General features: G+C 38.2%; 1 protein-coding gene across 1 annotated transcript in view; it reads left to right on the top strand.

Annotated features, from left to right (window-relative positions):
* Positions 1 to 19,723, top strand: part of CAMKMT (calmodulin-lysine N-methyltransferase) — a 502,405-nt gene that overhangs the window by 446,873 nt on the left and 35,809 nt on the right. The window contains 1 exon segment of the mRNA XM_027865015.1: positions 952 to 1,018. Coding sequence (XP_027720816.1) covers positions 952 to 1,018 — 67 coding nt within the window.

The following is a 19,723-nucleotide window of genomic DNA, read 5'->3' as shown; positions in this document are numbered from 1 at the left end:
GTAGTTTATAGCTACTAGCAATACCAGAATAGGAGAAGAAGGAAAAAGAAAAAGGAATAAAAACTTTTGGAGGACAGCCATGTAGACGCACCCGGGCTCCCAGGAATTCTGTGCACACAGTATGAGAGATGAATTAAGAGAAATAAGGTGATCATAGAATATTAGAAAAGGGAGCAATCAGTCTAACTCCCTCATTTTGCAGATGAGGAAGCTGGGGGCCAGAGACAAGAAGCAGCTTGGCCAAAGTCATATGCAATTAGCCAGAGATCTATGTCAACTATAATTCAGGCCTTTTGGTTTCTACTCCCTTATTCTCCCTCCTATCTCACGTTAACACTGAGAAGACACCATAAGATTTACATTTTATTTAGATCATTGTATTTTTGTCTTTACAAATATACATACTTATATGTGTGTATATGTGTATGCATGTATATATGTGTGTGAATATATAGATACACACATATACACATATATACATATAGACATGTGTGTGTGTGTATGAGTATATATACCTCAGAGGCTTGGCCATGCAACAATTTTAATATTTTTTAGTCAAAGAAACTTGTGAAGATCATCTACTAAAGTTTGAAAAGAGTTTCATTCTCCTCATGGCATAGAGGCAACCCTAGATTCTCAAAGGCTTTACCAGTGGTTCACAAGCTCTGATAATTTCTGTCAACTTATACAAACTTTGATTAATGATCTAATGGTGTAATATCATCCTAAGTCTAGACTAACTAAGGGTAGAGAGACTTATCACTGAAAAATTGGCCAGGTAATTCATTTTTTAATTGTAATAACTCTAAGGTATGGAAAATTTGCACTTGATGTTGGTGAAGGGAGCATCCACATTGTTGAAATCATAACTCCTTTGAAGTAAAAAAAAAAAAGATATAAATATGTAAATTGACCAGTACTCTACAGATTATTCTTAACTGCATCCTGTAGATGTGAATGACATCATCACAAGGAACCAGAAGGAAGGTGTGTTTAAGACTCAAGCAATATCAAGCTGGTAAGAATTTTTTCAGTGTAAAAACATTTTGGGTATTCACAAGTGTGTTCTGATGCTTTCAGTTTCTGGATTGGTAAATGTAACTATAATGGAAACTATTTGTGATCTGAGATAGGAAATTCAGTTCCTATCTTAAGTGATAGGAAATTCAGTTAGATTTTTTTTTAATGTATGATGTTTAAGAAGATAAGATAGAATTCTTTCAAATTCTGTCAATTCTGACCTGAATGAATAATGGTATTCATCCTTGACCACCATCCATATATATGTATGTATGTATATTTGTGTACATATATGTATATATGTGTTTTATATGTATATATGTACAGAGAGAGAAATACATCTTTGTACGTTATTTCTCTGATCACAGTAACAGTTATGGAATCCAAGATAGACTAGTTTTATGTAAAATGTCTGTTTATGCATTTTACCATAGGCATTACTTCCAATATTGGTGGTTTTTTGGCCACATATTATTTTTCGATTATTTGGTATTTTAAGTTTCCTCTATGTCCAGGATACTTTTCTTTCTTCAGTAGAAAATGGGTGAATAGCCAACAGTATTTAAAAGCTGAAGTGATTGACAATATCAGACTGATGGGAAGTAGCAATGACTCTTACTTATAAGTGGGTAAATACAGTCTGTGGCTTTAAAAATGTCTCTTCTATTATGATACTTAGAGCAAGTTGACTGGAATGTGCAGTATTTCTCATTATTCTATATAAGATTGAAAAAAACCAATAATGTATCCATGTGGCCTTAAGCTTGGACTAGAGAAAAAAAGGAAGGTCAACCTTTAGCTATGTACTCCCTTCATTTATAGGACAGTGCTGACTACAGAATGGAGATTACCATACACTTTTTTTGTATGGGACTTCATCTTTTGTCATGATTTCAAACCTGGTCTTTTAGTTATCAATCAAAAGCACATTTTCTACATTGTCCTCATTTACATTTATCTAATGCTTAAGGTCATTTGTGACCATTTGAGTGAATTTCAGCATATGGAATCAGTGAATAATAGATTTCAGCTCCATGCTGTGAAGAAAGATTGTGTTTTTACAAGGCATAATGTTGTTTACTGGGTGTTAATAATCACTAATTAATAAACATATCTAGACTTCTAAAATGTTGCATTTTAAGGGATAAAAATGTCAAGTGTTTAACTTAGTGAGAGCAAGAGCATTTTCTGCATAAAATAATTAAATCACATAAAGAAATGGAATGTGGTGACTCAACCCAGAGCACATCTAAAATGCTCAAAATATGAACTTTTCTGTTCTTTAGCATGCCATCTCTGAAGACACACTTCTGAAATAGAAGGCAGTATAAACCTACGTACGTATATTGTACTTCCTAGGGCCCTCCATGATGATGGCTTTCCTCTTTTCTCCCATATTAATCATGGTCAGTTTCTTCTCTCTTAACCCCTGAAAGCATTTTGTCCAGACTCTCCTAAGGCACTTGCCCAGAAAATAGATGGACGAATCAAGCCCTCAAGTGCCCTGATCTTATATTAAGACAATACTTGACCACTTAACCTTCAAGAAGCTAAGAGGAAGCTGCCTCCTGTTGCTGTAATGTCTGCCTTACCCTCATAACCACTGCTTTCCCACCCATATCCAGAATGATAAGATGAAAGCATTAGCTCTATGAGAGAAGAATGAAATGAAACATTTTACAAAAGAGCTAAGATACAGTGTAGTATTCTTTTTTAATGCCTCGACACATGTGTAGAATTCCTCCTCCAAATTGGAGGTGTGAAATAACAGCAGCTACAAATTACTAAAAGGTATTTACCATAGCTACAAAGCCTACATGTGAGCCAAATATTTCTGCTATTAAGAAATATTTCAAAGCTTTGACATGGGAGGTTTGTAATGGCAAAATGTCTCCCATAACTCCACCTATGGAGGAAAAAGTACAAGAGGAAAGTAAAGTTGTGATGCCAGAAACATAAGAAATACTGTTTCTACCATAGAATGAATGAACTTCCTCATACGGCACATTTTTGTTCATATTATGCTCATTGTATAGGGAACGATTCCTACCTTAACTATTAGCTTCTCTCACAACTTCCCACTTCCTCCATGTGTCATAGCAGGTCCCTTCTCTAATAACTATCCTTTTCTAAAGTAACTTTCTTGCCCTTCACTGCAAACCCTAGATGCCTTACCCCATTTTAACCCCATGTTGTCTTCCAATGTGTATATACAATCTTAAACATGAAGGCTGTTGATGAGATGGGCTCGTTTATTCATTCAGCTGGTTATTTATAGCATACCTACTATGTGCAAGGCATTTTGCCTTGGGAGATGATAAGCAAGAAATTATTGAAGATAAATGCCAGACAAGGAGGTAACTTACGCAGGAATACCTAACCACTTAGCAAGTAGAAAGTCATGTACTCAGACTATCTTAATTGTTGGATTTGCCTTAAAATGTCTCCAAGAGTGTGAATGCTTCTTAAGGAACCCCAGGCTTCTTGCATTTGTGTATCACCAGGTCTTTCCAGTGAATATCTTTTGCTTGACGATACACTAATTATCTGCTACTTTTTTCTCCTTTCATCCAATTAATCTGACCCAATGCCTATTTAAAGTGGTATTTTTTTTACTTTTAAACACATTTAAGTTTATTTTACATTATTAACATTTTTTCTCTATCACTTTTTTTAAAGCAAATAATATGTGCCAGGTACTTTATTAAGTGCTTTATAGATATTATTTCATTTTTCCCACTTAATAGTATTTTATTTTTTCCAGTTCCATGTAAAGATAGTTTTCAACATTCACTTTTGTAAGATTTTGAGTTCCAAATTTTTTTTCTCCCTCTCTCCCTTCCTCTCCCCCACAAGACCGCAATCAATCTGATATAGGCTATACATGTACAAACATATTAAACATTTTAAAGTGGTATTTAAGAAATGAAGTGGGGGCAGCTAGGTGGCACAGTGGATAGAGCACCGGCCCTGAAGTTAGGAGGACCTGAGTTCAAATCTGGCCTCAGACCAAACACTTGACACTTACTAGCTGTGTGACCTTGGGCAAGTCACTTAACCCCAATTGCCTAAAAGAAAAAAAATGTAAAAAAAAAAAAGAAATGAAGTGATCTTTCTATAAAACTTGCACATGAAATGTAAGAAATGTGATGTGAGATGAACCATTCCAAACTGAATGAATATGGACTTCATTGCCACTTTCCAGCCTTCTTCATAATATGATCTTCAAACCCAAATAAGCGATCTGGGATTGCTCCTTGGTCTCCATTGTCAGTCTAGATTATGTCATTTTCTTTTAGTAAATAGCTAGTTTTCAGGAGTGCTTCAACGGCCATGCTATGAAATGATTGGAAAATATATAGTCAAATAAAGTAGAATATATAGGATTGAGTAGCTGGCTTTTGAGGTCCACATCTGTTGATTTAACTTTATTTCCTTGGGAATAGTCATGGTAGTGTTGTTATTGTTGTATAGTTTACCTAGATTTTAGTGAAACAGTTGGAAAAAACCTCTTTCAATTGTTATGGACAATATGACTCCTTAGGTAGATTTAGAGTTGGTTGAATGGCCAGATCCAAAGAGTAGTAGTCATTGATACTTCCATGTTCAAATAGAAGTTCTTAAATGGGGCATCACAGGAATCTGTGTTTGGCCTCGTGCTATTTAAAATGTTTGCCAGTTATCGGATGAAAGATGGCATGGTTATCAAGTGAGGTGAAACAGCTGACATGTTGGATGGCAGAGTTAAGGCCCCCAAAATATCTCAGTTGGCTAAAATGATCAGCTGGCTCTAATAACACTAAGTTACTAGGAAGAAATATAAAGTCTTGTACTTGAGTTTTTGAAAACAATATAAATTTATGAGATAGGCAAGACATGGCTAAATAACAATTCATCTAAAGAAGATCTAGGGATTTGCAGCAGACTACAAGCTCACTGTGAGTCATGAGTATGATATGGCAGCCAAAAATTGAGCATAACATATTCTTATACTGTATTATGAGAAGCCTAGTATTAAGAAAGCCTTAAAAAGATTCTGTAAATTGATTTTCTGCAACAGATTACATCTTCATAGGGATACATTTGACTAACATGTATAGATAATTCCACTGTCTTTGTTGATTATTAAAAAGCATTTAACCACAATAGAGCAAAATAGCCAACTAATTAAAGTTACCTAAGTGCATTTAAGGAGAGAAATGGAAGATGTCAATGAATATTTGTTATTAAAAAGAAAAACAAAAAGAAGAAGAAAAAAAGAAAAGCTCTGCAAGGATTTTTTTAAAAATAGCCAACTGTTTTTAAAATAGCCATCAAAGACAGTAGAGACATCATATCAAAGGTGTGCTGGTAAATGTTTAATAATGTGCTCTCCAGGGGGAAAATGTATACACAGAATGCACTTTTATGTTTAATCTTCATTCTTAATATTTTCCACATCAGCATTACTTTCTTAAGTCTAGCCAGTCAACACAATAATAATCAAGCCATGATTTGTAGTATTTGCAAATTTCTGAAGTATAAATGCTCACACTGAAAATTTAACCATTGGCTCTTATGAGCCAGTTGGAATGGACTCCACTGCACCCCCTACATCATGATACAAAGGAAATCTATGCTAAGGGGAGCACACTTGCAAGAAAATTGAGAGACAGATTCCCTCAGTATTTAAAGGAGGGGGAGATACTAACAGTCTTGGGGGAAAACCTTATTCATACCGAAAAAAGGCAACCTGAAAGATCAGCAATTACCAACTTATAGGCCTACTCTCCTATCTAAACAATATTTGGATGAAACCCATATACAAGTGAATTGAGAACATTCTCAATGAGTTTCTTTGTAAAGAATAGGCAAGCTTTTGCAAATAATATTCTGCAGCAAACCATGTCACTATTTAAGAACTGACAGATCTAGAGAGTATAGAATCATATTGTGTGTATTTATTGATTATGAGAAAACATTTGGTTCAATACAGTAAAACACTGCCTTAAAACCTTTCTTACAACAAGGTGTCTGCCATCCAGATTCCAGAATCATTCAAGATTCTTTGAGAGATATAACAATATAATATCTGTGTTGAGCGATCCTCTGATAATAAGTATCAGATGAGGCATCAAACAGGGAGATTTATGTTCACCAAAGGTGTTCACTACTGTGCTCATTCATGATAGAGTCCAAATTAAAGGAGGACTCCCTGTGAATGGTTGGGTGGCCAAGATGCTTCCATTTGCTGATGGCATTGTTCTGGTTGCATTAACACAAAGTGCATTGTACAACCTCCTGTAAGAGATCTGTAACCACTTAAAAGAATTTGCTCTGATCATCCACCCAGTAAAGACCAAGTGGATGAAGAATGCCTGTCAGTGCTTCTTAAACTGTGGGTTGCAACCCCATAAGGGTTCGTGAAAGATTTGGCAACAGCAAAAGGTTTCTGAACATGCAACAACCAAAAGTTAATTAAAAATCAAACACGTAAATGAATCCAACATGTTTCTGGCAGCACTTGCGCAACTTGACTGCAGCCTTGGTTTTGAACACAGAGCATGCACACTTTGCACTGCACATGCCCTCAGGCCATGCAATGCCAATGAATGCTGCCGAACGTGAAAAGGGATCACAAGTGGCAAAAGTTTAAGAAGCCCTGGCATAGATCATTACATGCAACTGAATGGACAATCTATAGAGCTTGACCATCAATATGTATATCTGGGCAAATAGTATGAATGGATAATGAGTTAGACTCAGGATGAAAAGGGAAGAGAACAGGTTAGATTGCCTTTAAGAAATTGCAAAACTGGGGCAGCTAGGTGGTACAGTGGATAGAGCACTGACCCTGGACTCAGGGGGACCTGAGTTCAAATCCGGCATCAGACACAGAACACTAGTTGTGTGACCCTGGGCAAGTCACTTAACCCCATTGCCTAGCCAAAAAACAAAACAAAAAGAAATTGCAAAGTTTCTTTAATGACATCAAACTTCTTCTGGAAACAAAAATCTATGTTTTTTTAAAAAATTAATATATATATATTATTTTTCCCTAAATACATGTTAAAACAGTTAACATTGGATTTTTTTTTTGAGTTTTGAGCTCCAAATTCTATCCCTCCCTCCATCCCTGCCCCCCATCTCTGAAGGTAAGCAATCAGTTATAGGGTATACATCTTTTAAATGCAATATTCTAGTCCTGTTCTATATCTACAAGAGAGGAACACTATAGTCCTCAAAAGAGCTGAAAATGACTGTCACCCAGGGGAAATGAGAAGAAGTATGGTGAATATGACCAAGTTGCAATTACATAATTAATGAAGAACTTCAAAGAACAGTCAAGTCAACTAGCATTTATTAAGGGTCATCAATGTGTCAGGTGCTAGAGATACAAAGTAAGGGAAAAGACAATCCCTATCATATATATATATATATAATGAACCCATGTTAATTTTACCGAATTGTGGTTCATAGTTTTAAAATCCAAATGTGAACTGTATTGTGTGAATTGTAAGGAACTCTTGAGTATTAAACAATTCCTCTTCTTCTTCTTCTTCTTCTTCTTCTATTTTTGGCTAGGCAGTGGAGTTAAATGACTTGCCCAGGGTCACGCAGCTAGCGAGTGTTATATGTCTGAGGCCGGATTTGAACTCAGGTCCTCCTGACTCCAGGGCAGGTGCTCTATCCATTGTGCCATCTAGCTGTCCCCTATAATTACTTTTCTTTCAGTTGCTGTCTTGCATATAGGATACAAAACAACTGTGTGTACTTTCCTCACTAACATAATGATGATTAAATCACCAAGTTTATAGGTGAAAGGGCAGGAAATAACATCTCCTATTTAGTCTTCTTTTATACAGGAAAGTTCCCACAAGGATGTTATTCAGTTTCTTCTGTCTTAATGTCTCTACTTTCTTTTTCTGTTTTAAAAGAGATACAAGTTTCTGTTTTGCGTGTATCTCAAGCTTTGGGTAATAATAATTACTGATATATAGTTAATTAATGTTTGCAAAGTGCTTTTTTATCATAGCCTTGTGAAGTAGGTGTTATTACTGCCATTTTACACATGAGGAAACTGAGGCTTAGAGAGGTTACTTATCTAGGTTCAAACATCTGTTATATATTTAAAACTAGTGTCTTCTGATGCTCCTTCTTCTTGCCTTCTCCTACAAGAGGCTATGTGGGAGCAGCGAGGTGGCGCAGTGGATAAAGCTCTGGCCTTGGAGTCAGGGGGCCTGAGTTCAAATACGGACTCAGACACTTGACACTTACTAGCTGTGTGACCTTGGACAAATCACTTAACCCCTATTGCCTAGCAAAAACAAAATCAGAAAAAGAAAAAAAAAAGAGGCTATGTGGCATAGTAGGAAGAGAACTTGAGTTGAAGTCAGAAGACCTGAGTTCAGATTCAGTCGTTGCTACTTGTTACTAGTATGACCTAAGGCTTGAACTCTCTGGGCCTCAGATTCCTAATTTGTAAAGGGGCAACTTTGTGGTTCAGGAAGACCTGAGTTCAAATCCATCCTCAGACACATACTAGCTATGTGACCTTGGGTAACTCACTTAACCTCTTTCTGCCTTGGTTTCCTCAACTGTAAAAAGAAGATAATAGGGGCAGTTAGGTGGCGCAGTGGTTAGAGCACCGGCCCTGGATTCAGGAGGACCCAAGTTCAAATCTGGCTTCAGACACATAACACTTACTAGCTGTGTGACCCTGGACAAGTCACTTAACCCCATTGCCTAGCCAAAAAAAAAAAAAGATAATAACAGCATCAACCTCCTAGGGATGTTAGGAAGTTCAAAGGAGATGATAATTTTAAGTCCCTTGGCATAGTGCCTGGCACATAGTAGGTGCTAAATAAATAATAGGTATTATATTAGTATAATTGGTAGATTAAACTAGATGACATCTAGAGTCTCATAGTGATATAGATGGTAACTGAATTGTGATTTCATTGACATAGGATTCATTGACATGTATTTCACCCCATGTCCTGAGTAGTCTCTCCTTTATAGTTCCCTTTACACATGGTGAATAGAAGAATCTTTTCCTCAAAAATTCAGTCATAGTGGGCCTATTGACATGTTGATCCTTGTGTTCCTAGCATGCTTCTTCCTGGTGCAGGCTTCACACTCACCCAGAATAGGGCAGAAGCTGTAATAGACAGCCAAGTATGAACGTCAGCACTTCGAAGCCTGGTAAAATCAGCAAATAGCTGTCTTTGACTGTGAGGAAAGTCCTACATTTGGGCATTTGAACAAAAAAAAAAAAAACCTACCCCCAATCTAATGGTGAATTACTTTCCAAAGTAGCATAGCGCACTAAAAACTAAAATAGAAATTCGTGTCTTGTAGCTGAACTACCTTGGAGAGAGATCACCCTAAACTTTCATCCCAGCCTAAGCTCAGTGCACCTTTTCTTTTCTTAATCTGGGAAAGGTGCTTCACACTTCGTAGGAAATAAAAGAACTGCCAGCTCGCCAGACATTGTACATAAATGTACCTTAAGTATAAAGAATGAAAACATTTGTTAATTCCCTGATTTAGTATCCAAATGATACATGGCTGCAATTTACAATCCATTAGTTCTGATTTTTGTTATTACTTTGTTTTGGTACCATGTAAGTTAATCAGCTGTCATGATCATAGAATCAGAGAAATCTGAGATGGAAAATATAATTAGTAAAATAATTAGTACCTTTCATTCAAGGATCTCAAAATTCTTTACCAATCCTCCTTACCCAGGGTAGAGTATGTAGGTCACTAAGACGAGGTGGTCCAAATGTCAGGCAACATTTGAATTTCACTTTTGAACTCCGAATCACTTTTGCTTTACACTTTCATGACAGTTGTCAGAGTCATAAAGGGTCAAAGGGTAGAGTTAGTCTTAAGGTCAAGCCAGGAACATACAATTGATAAACTAGAATACTCTCTGGGAATTTTTTATTAAACTCACTAGCACTTAATTGATTTAAAAGGCCCAGCCTTCTATCCATTAAAACCAATTCTGCCTACTTATTCTGTTTATTTTGCAGCCATCCTAAACCTCCAGAAAAAGAAAGCAAATTATACACAGTCAATTAATTGTATGTATGCAGTTTATCTAATTTGCAATTATCTATAGTGAATTTTTCCTTTAGACCTGGCCCTTCTTCACCCTCCCTGCACCCCGTCCCCACCCAGATAGCCTCCAGTTTACAAATTAATTTTAATGTCAACTTAAATATATAATGAGAAAGGTAAATCTGTTGCAAGAAAATCAGATACATGAAACTTTTGTTATCCTGTCTTAGATAACCTCTGCTACTATTCCCCTTCGTTCATCTGCATAATCAAATCCAAAAATGGGTTCTTGCTAATTCAAGAATTTGGAATCCACTCTATATTTTTGTTCCCATTTTACAGATAAACCTAATTCAATCCTGGGAAAGGCTGTCATTTTCCCATGGTGACCCATTGAATTTGTGGTTAAAGGATGAATTAAAATCAGTATCTCCTATTGTACAAAAATGTTAAAACTTCTCTGTCTTTAACAATGAACATTCTTAATATTTTATTAACCCATTTTTTTGTCATTTGCTTTTTTGATGAGGCAATTGGGGTTAAGTGACTTGCCCAGGGTCACACAGCTAAGTAAGTGTCAAGTGTCTGAGGCCAGATGTTGTGTGAAGTGCTAGGAACATAAATAGTCACTGCTCTCAGGGAAAGAACATGCATCTGTAAAGTACATACAAAATAAGTACAAGGTAGGTTGGGGAGGGAGGGCACTAGCAGTTGGGGGATAGAAGGAATCAGGAAACATTTCATGTAAAACCTGGCCCTTAAGCTAAGCTTTGAAGGAAGTAAAGGATTCACAAGGCAGAGTGAGGACGGAATGTGTTCTAGAGATGGGGAATGGAGTATCATAGTGTGTTGATAGGTGGATTGGAATGTAGAATGCAGGCAAGAACAATGGATAGTGAGATGGGAAAGGTAGGATGGGGCCAGGTAAATGGAGGAGCTCATATTTTATCCTAGAGGTAACAGGAAGCCACTGAAGTCTTTTAATAGGGGAATGACATGGTCAGATCTGCACTTAAGGAAAATCACTTCTGCAGACGTGTGGAAGATAGATTGGAGTAGGGAGAAATTTAAGGGAAAGAGGCCAGTTGGGAGGCCATTGCAATTTCCTAGGCAAGAGGTGATGAGGCCCTGAAGTAAGGTAGTAGCCTTGTGAATAGTGAGAAGGGGACATGCAGGAGTTATTATAGAGGCAGAAATGAAAGATTTACAAATCTGATTAATTGGATAGATAGACCAGAGTAACAGTACCTCCATCCAGGATATCCTGAAACCCAAGCCCATCACGATCCTGGCCTTCCTCTTTACCACTGGCTGTATCTGTACTCCCTACACACACACACACACACACACACACACACACACACACACACACACACACCTGGCTGCACCAATACTCCTATCCACTCCCTTACCCCACTTCTCTCTCATTCAGATTAGAGAAGGAATAGCAAGCCATAGCTGACCCAAACCTAGCACACTCTGCTAGATGGGTGGGAACAAACTTCAACATCACCCATTTTCCCCCTATAGCATAATCAATCAAGAGTGACTAAGACCCTATATCACTGACCTTTGCCCTGCAACAATACCCTTTAAAGAGCTGTGAGCTTTAATTTTCATCTCTCACCCACTTACTGCTCCTATAGCTAACAATTTCCCATACTCCCTATCCCTGAATTAATTAATCACCTGCAACGCAGGAGAAAATGATACCCGACTCTCACTTTCTTTTCTCTCATCCTCATTTTCCTTAACCCTACCCTACCCTTGTCCTCGTCTAGCCCTGCCCACCCCTTTCACTATGCCCTCTGGTTTTCCTTTTTCATAGTAAAAACATTTCCCTTACCTCAGACCTTTTTCTCTCATACTCCTATCTTCTCTGAGATCAGCTCCTACCTCATAACACTGTATCTTTGGCCATCCTGTCCACCACTGATTGTACTTCCAACAACCCTCCCTACCTCCACACTGGTCATAGAGGGAGAGTCACACTCTCCGTTTATCACCTTCACTCAGCAACCTCTCTTCCTTTGAAATTCACAGTATCAACACTTTTCACCCAATTAAGATTATGGTGGCTGTTGGATGATGGCCCTATGGTAATTTTTATGATACTGAAAAGAGATGAAGGAAGTCACATAACTGTGCTGACTGGATATACCATATATTCATATTATCCAACTTCAACTGGGCCCTCGCTGCAGCTAGGCAATCATTTTATTGTTCCCTAATTGATTCCCCTATCTCATTCCCCAGAAAAAAATTTTCCAAACCTTTCATTCCCTCCTGGAGCCTCTCATCTTCCTCCTTACCTCCTTCCTTCCCCAAGGATGTTCTCTTTCTTTACTGAGAAAGGCTATTTGACATTAGCTCCCTCTTATCTTCATCTCAAAAAACCCTTTACATTATTCCTCACTCTCTTCTCCTTTCTCCCAGTCTTGGACAATGAAGTGCTCCTCCTTGTTGAGGCCAACCCCTATTCATATGCCCTTGGTGTCATCCTCTCTCATCTTTAGCAGATTGCAATATACTGGAAAAGACACCAGGGGATCAAGATTCATGTAGAGGGGTTGGTATTGGCTTCAATACAGTCACCTCTCCCTCACTCTCTTTCTCCCCCCTGTGCTTTGTCTTCCCTCATCACCTCTTGCCTAAATTATTAGTCTCTTAATTGGTCTCCCTACCTCAAGTGTCTTCTTAGTTCAACTCATTCTCCACATTAATGCCAAAGTTATTTTTGATAAGTGCAGCTCTCACTATGTGAAACTCCTTTGTTTAGCTTTTAAAGACCTTCAGAACTTTGTCACAACCTATCTTCTCAGCCTCACTGTATTTTCTCCCTCTCCTCCACTTTGTGATCTGGATAAACTGGCCTCTTTATTCCTCACACACAGTACTCTGTATCCCATCTCTGTGCCTTTGAGGTAGTTATCCCTCATACATGGAGTGTACTGTCTTCTCACCACTATCTCAAAGAATCCTTCTCTTCCTTCAATAGGCACCTCAAGTACTACTTATCTTGCTATATAGTATGAGATGTTGGTCCATATCTAATTTCTGCCATATTGCTTTCAAGTGTTCCCAACCGTTTTTGTCAAATAATGAGTTATTACCCCGATAGCTGGGGTCTTTGGATTTAACACTACACTATTATGTTGGTTTGCTTCCATGTGCTATTGCCTAATCTAGTTCTCTAATTGACCTCTCTATTTTTTAACCAGTACCACATAGTTTTGGGTGTTTTTTTTTTTTTAAGGATTATTGCTTTGTACTATAGTTTGAGTATGCTTCTATGAGACTCTTTTTTCCGCTTAAAAAAAATTCCCTTGAGACTCTTGATCTGTTGTTTCTCCAGATGACTTTTATTATTTTTTTCCTGCCTCTATAATATAATCCTTTCTTTGACTGGTATGGCACTAAATAAACATTGGTAACTTTGGAGAGAGAAGTTCCAGTCATAAGCCAAATTGCAAATGGTTGAGATATGAGTGACAGGAGAAGCAATGAATGTAGACAGATTTTTGTAGGACTTTGCCTGAGAAAAGGAGGAGAGATATTGGATAATATCTTGAGGATATGGTGAAGGTTGTTGTTTATTTTTAATGGGGAAAACTTGGGCATGTTTACAGGCACCAGGGAAAGAAATAATAGCTATGTAAAGACTGAAGATTATTAGAAAGAGAAGGGAATGATTTAGGGGACAGTGTGCTAGAGAATAGAGTGGTATATGGGATCAAGGACACATGTAGAAGAGTTGACCATGGCAAGAGGGCCCACCTCTTTGTCAGAGAGTGGAGTAAAGAAGGAGAGAGTAGGGAATGATGTAAAAGGGTTTTGAGTTGAAGAGAAGGGGAGAAAGTAAGTTCACTGTAGTTAGCCTCTATTTTCCCAGTAAAATATAAGGCAAAGGCTTGGGGAGAAAGGAAAAATGTGAGAGAATTGAGAGAAGAAGAGAAGCTTTGGAATAGTATCTGAGTTTAGCAGGATAGAAAACCAATTAAGAAAGAGTAAAAGTATTGCCTTGTTTCATTTAAGATCTAGTTGAGGTTAGATAGCAGAAATTTTTCATGGTTTCCATCAGCATTAGAGTTTTGACTTCCTTCTTTTCTATTCAGTAAAACTTAGGAGTAGAAGAGGGAGATGGCAGAAGCAATTTAGAGTTGGGTTTTGCAAATGTTTACATAATTTAAATATTATATTGTTTTGGCAACTGTCTTAAGAGTTGTGCTTATTTAGCTAGCTTGTCATTCTTTGCTGCATCTTCATCCAAGTTATATCTGCTAGCCATGGATACCCCCCAATACTCAGTCCTAGGCTCTCTTCTCTTCTCCCTTTATACAGTTTTACTTTGTGATCTCATCAGCTCCCATGGATTCAGTTATTGATTCAATGCAGATGATGGACAGCTATATTTTTCCAGCCCTAATCCTCTCTCCTCACCTCCAGTCTTACATCTCCAATTGCCTCGTGGACCTATTTGAACTAACTGTAGGTCTTTTAGACACCTTAAACTCAGCATGTCCAAAACTACTCCAAATCTTTCCCCTAAACCCTCTTTCTAACTTCCCTGTTACTAAGAGTACCATCATCCTCCCAGTCATCCACCTCTCATAGCCAATCTGTCTTGTCACTTTTACCTTTGCAACATCTCTTATAAATGCCTTCTTCTCTCTCTGACACAGTCACCATCCTGATATAGGCCTTCATCACCTCACACCTGCACTACAGCCTGCTGTTTGTTCTTTCTGCCTCAATTCTCTCCCCACTCTAGTCCCTCTTCCACTTAACTGCTAAAATGATCTTCCTAAAATACAGATCTGACCTCCTCACCCCACCCCACTCCCCTTAGTAAACTTCAGTGGCAACCTGTTACCTCTAAGAGCAAATATAAAATCCTCTATTTGGCTTTTAAACTTTTCACAGTCTGGTCCCTTCCCACCTTTCCAATCTTCTTATACTTGACTATACTCCCCCAACCCTGACCCCACATAGGTTTTCAGGACTCTCTCTCTCTGTCTGTCTTTGTCTGTCTGTCTGTCTGTCTGTCTGTCTCTCTGTCTCTGTCTGTCTTTCTCCCATCCTTAATCCCTATCAGACAACTCCTCAGGCTCCTTTGCTGGATCCTCATCTAGGTCACATCCACATCCCACAGGGCTCCGCCCTGGCTCCTCTTCTCTTCTACCTCTATATGACTTCACTTGGAGATCTCATCAGCTCCTATGGATTTAATTATCATCTCTAGACTGATGATTCTCAAATCTACTTATCCTGCCCTAACCTCTCGGCTGACCTCCAATCTTGTATCTCCAACTGCCTTTCAGACATCTCAAACTTGATTTCCAGTAGACATCTTAAACTCAACATGTCCAAAACTGAACTTATTATCTTTTCCCCAAACCCTCTGCCCCTCCTACCTTCCCTATTACTATAGAGTCCTCCAGACTTACAACCCAAGTGTCATCCTCAACCCCCATATCCAAGCCATTGTCAAGGCCTGTGGATTTCACCTTTGCAAGATCTCTCCTCTGACACTGCCACCACTCTAGTTCAGGCCACCACCTCACGCTCTGATTACTGCTTCTGCCTGCTGGTGGGTCTGCCTGCTTCAAGTCTTTCCCCACTCCAACCCATCTTCCATTCAGTCACTAAAGTGATTTTCCTAAGGCACAGGTCTGACCATGCTTTGGAATCGACTCCAGTGGCTCTCTGTCACCTCCAGGATCAAACACAAAATCCTCTGTTTGGCATTCAAAACCTTTCATAACCCACTCCCACCCCCCCCACCTCCACCTACCTTTCCAATCTTCTAATGCCTTACTCCCCGCCATACACCCTGATCCAGTGACACTGACCTCCTTTCTGTTCCATAAACAAAACACTCTATCTCTCACTCCTGGCATTTTCTCTGGCTATTCCTCATGCCATGTCCCTCCTCATCTCCACCTCCTGGCTTCCTTCAAGTCTCAGCTAAAATCCGATTTTCTGCAGGTAGGCTTTCCTTGTTGCCCTTAAAGCTAATGCTTTCCCTCTCAGATTACCTCCTTTTTACTCTGTATATATTTTCTATGGACATAGTTGTTTGCCTGTTGTCTTCCCCCATTAGAATATTAGTTCCTTGAATTCAGGGATTATTTTTGCATTTCTTTACGTGCACTTAGCTCAGTGACCTAAGCACATATTAAGTGCTTAATAAATGCTTGTTGGGGCAGCTAGGTGGTGCAGTGGATAGAGTGCTAGACCTGGAGTCAGGAGGACCTGACTTCAAATCTGGCCTCAGACAGTTACTATTTGTGTGATTCTGAGCAAGTCACTTAATCCCACATGCCTCAGTTTCTCCATCATCCCCAAATGAGCTGGAGAAAGAAATTGCAAACTGCTCCAATATATCTGCCAAGAAAACCCCAAATGGGGTCACAAAGAATCGGACATGGTTGAAAAATGACTGAATAAAATGTTTGTTGCCTTGACTTGGAAAATTATCTACCTATTGGGTAAATGCCTTTCTGTCTCACTAAGACTGACTAGCCATGTAATCACTCCCAATATAATGGTAAGGCAAGTGATAATGGTATAGCATATCACAAATAACAGACAGCTCTGACCCATTTCTTTTGTGTCATTCCTACAACCACCATTTGTAAATGTGAATCCATGTTTGCCTCTTTTATGTTGTTATGTTTTATCTCAGTATTTTTTATTTACCTGTATTTCTCTGATACATAATATATTTTGTATTCTTATTTAGATAGGTACAAATTGTCTTGTATTAATTGGACTTACATTGTAGCATATGCTACACCACTCCCTCTCTCTCTCACTCATTGCCCAAATTTAACATGAACTTGTGGCAATGGTGGGGTGGGAGGAAAGGAGTGTCATAGTGTACATTAAAATTTGAGTTCTAATAATAAAATCAAATTTATTATGTAAGTTTAGGATTAGCATTCTTTTCCCACAGTGTTCAACTCTAGGCCACAAAAATAATCTAGTTTAATACAGTTGTAATTAATAAATTTTTCTAAAATACACGGAAAGGAAAGGAATATGCAAAGTGACTATTTGTTGATGATTTCTATCTCTCTCTCAAAATCTGATTTCTCTGAGTTAGCAATGTACTCCTGGGTAGAAATATGTGAGAATGCTAGAGATTTTCTTTTTTCCTCTTTATTGTGTATAATAAATATAGTGTGGTATAATAAATAGAATGTTTAGAGGAAGAAAATCTAGGTTCATGGCCTGCCTCTGATACTGTGTGACCCCAGGCACATCACAGCTGTGGTCAATTCCCTAAGATTTATCAACTAAGTCATACATGGCTGGGATCTGTACCTTGCCCCCATTCCCAAGCCTTACCACCCTATGCCAGACTACCTTCTTAATGAGTCCATCACACACACTAGAGCTTTGGTCATACAGTTCCCTCCAACAAGAAAATGTCCTTCTCTGTTCTACCTGGTCAATTTCTCTCTCTCATTCAGGCTCCAACTCTTGTTCTTCCTTTGCCATGGAACCCTATCCCAACTAATCCAGGCCACATTGATCCTGCCATCCTGAACTCCTATATCACAGACTTAAGTTGCTTTAGGAACTTAATTATATACAATATCATAGTTTTCTCTGATTGTTTCAAATGAAGGTCTGACCTTCCCAACAAGATTATAAGTCCTTTGAGGGTAGCAGAAAACCTTCTGCTTCCCTTTTAAAACCTAGTATGTTATTAAGCATATGATATGCATACAAAATGCTTGGTTGGCTAACATATACATTTAAATTATAGTTATGCTTTTAAGCCAAGCAGTCAATAAATAATAGGGGAAGGACCCTTCAATAACCATGCAACTATTTAGTCTATAAATTTAGCTGTAAATTTAAATCATGGCAGTTTTCTAAAGAGTCCAAGACACTCCATAGTGACCCCTTTAAAACAGCACTTTTCAAAACCCACAAAGGATTGGAAGAGATTGGAGAATGAAAAGCTAAAGGAAAGAAGCAATACAATGGGGAAGGGTATGGAAGGAGGGAGAGAAGTAGTTCCAAATTCTGGTTAATACAGTAAATGACCTGAATGTGTACTGTGAAATTGTTTTCATTGCAGACTTAAACACTGAGGCATAAAATGAAAGGAACTGATGTAGACACTGATGGATTTCTCTGCAAAAACAAATGCTTTTGATAAATATGAAAGAAAAGCAACTGTCTCCTTTATACCACTCACAGAATTACTTGTCTTTTGATAGTTCCAAGTTTGTTTTTTGTTTTTTGTTTTTGCATTTGGAAAATATGATCAAGAATTATGTCAGCATATTTATTTCACTACTAGAAAAGCAACGCCTTTTAGATAGTAGAGTTACCAAATAGATTCATCTTCCCTACAACTAGGGGCCCACAATTATTACAGTTGGAGATAGATTTTTACATTGAGACTATCAGAAAAGACATCTTTCAAAACTCTCTTTAAAAAGGTGAGTTGTCTGTGATCGCTACAATTAAGATCCAAACCAGGTTGAACCTGTCTGGTTTCAGGTTTTATTACAAATTGAAAACACATTTGGGCACATTTTAATACATCTGACTTGTTTGTTTTTTTGTTTGTTTTTTTTGATGTTATTGTTTCTGTTGTTGTTTTGAGATGAAAGGTACAAGATAGCTTAGAGATGAAATTGGCTTTCAATGTCAGATTGAAGCTCAAACTCAAATGCACTATGAAAAGTCTTGAGTTAGGATGACATAATTACTTTCCTGTTCCCACAATATTGAATTCTAGCCTACTAAAGCCACCCAGCTTGATACAACTGTGATTTCCTTAAAATTTCTTTAAAATATGATATGGGCCAGGAATAGTGATATATGTCCATGTTATCTGCTAGTGGGAGGCTGAGGCTGGTGGATCTCTTGAGTTTGAGAGTTTTGAGATGCAACAGGGCTAGAGCCACTTGGACATCTACACTAAGTCTGGCATCAGTATGATTTGCTAGCGGGAGTAGGAGGAGCCACCAGAACACCAGCCCTTCCTAAGGAGGGTTGAATCAGTCAAGGTAGGAAACAAAACAAGTCAAAACTTCCATGCCAACTGATAGGTTGGGTCTGTGAGTGGCATTTCCAGCCTACGGATAATAGGGAGACCCAGTCTCAAAAAAAAAAAAAAGGCATGGAAGAGAATACAACATGGCTATTTGTTGATAATGATCTCTCTTAGAATCTGATTTCTGTAGGTTAGCAGGGCACACTTTGGGGGAAATATATGGAGATATCAGTATTTTTTTACATTAGTATTAATACACGTACTTTGTATCCACATTAGTGTTAATATGTATAAGCAGACAGAGGCAGTTGTGGGGTATTGGACAGAGTGCTGGGCTTAGACTCTGGAACACCTCCATTCAAGTTCTTTTTTTTTTTTTTTTGGTGAGGCAATCAGGGTTAAGTGACTTGCCCAGGGTCACACAGCTAGTAAGAGTTAAGTGTATGAGGCTGGATTTGAACTCAGGTCCTCCTGACTCCAAGGCCAGAGCTCTATTCACTGTGCCACCTAGCTGCCCTCAAATTCTTCTTCTGACACTTGAGCCCAGACAAGTCACCTAAACTTTATGTGCCTCAGACACTTGTTAGTTATGGGTGGTTTTCCCAACCCCTCTTAATTCTAGTGCCTTCTGTC

The sequence above is a fragment of the Vombatus ursinus genome, unplaced genomic scaffold, assembly GCF_900497805.2.
Source record: "Vombatus ursinus unplaced genomic scaffold, bare-nosed wombat genome assembly UNPS02014778.1, whole genome shotgun sequence".
Lineage (NCBI taxonomy): Eukaryota > Metazoa > Chordata > Mammalia > Diprotodontia > Vombatidae > Vombatus > Vombatus ursinus.
This window is presented reverse-complemented; position numbering and strand designations above follow the sequence as displayed.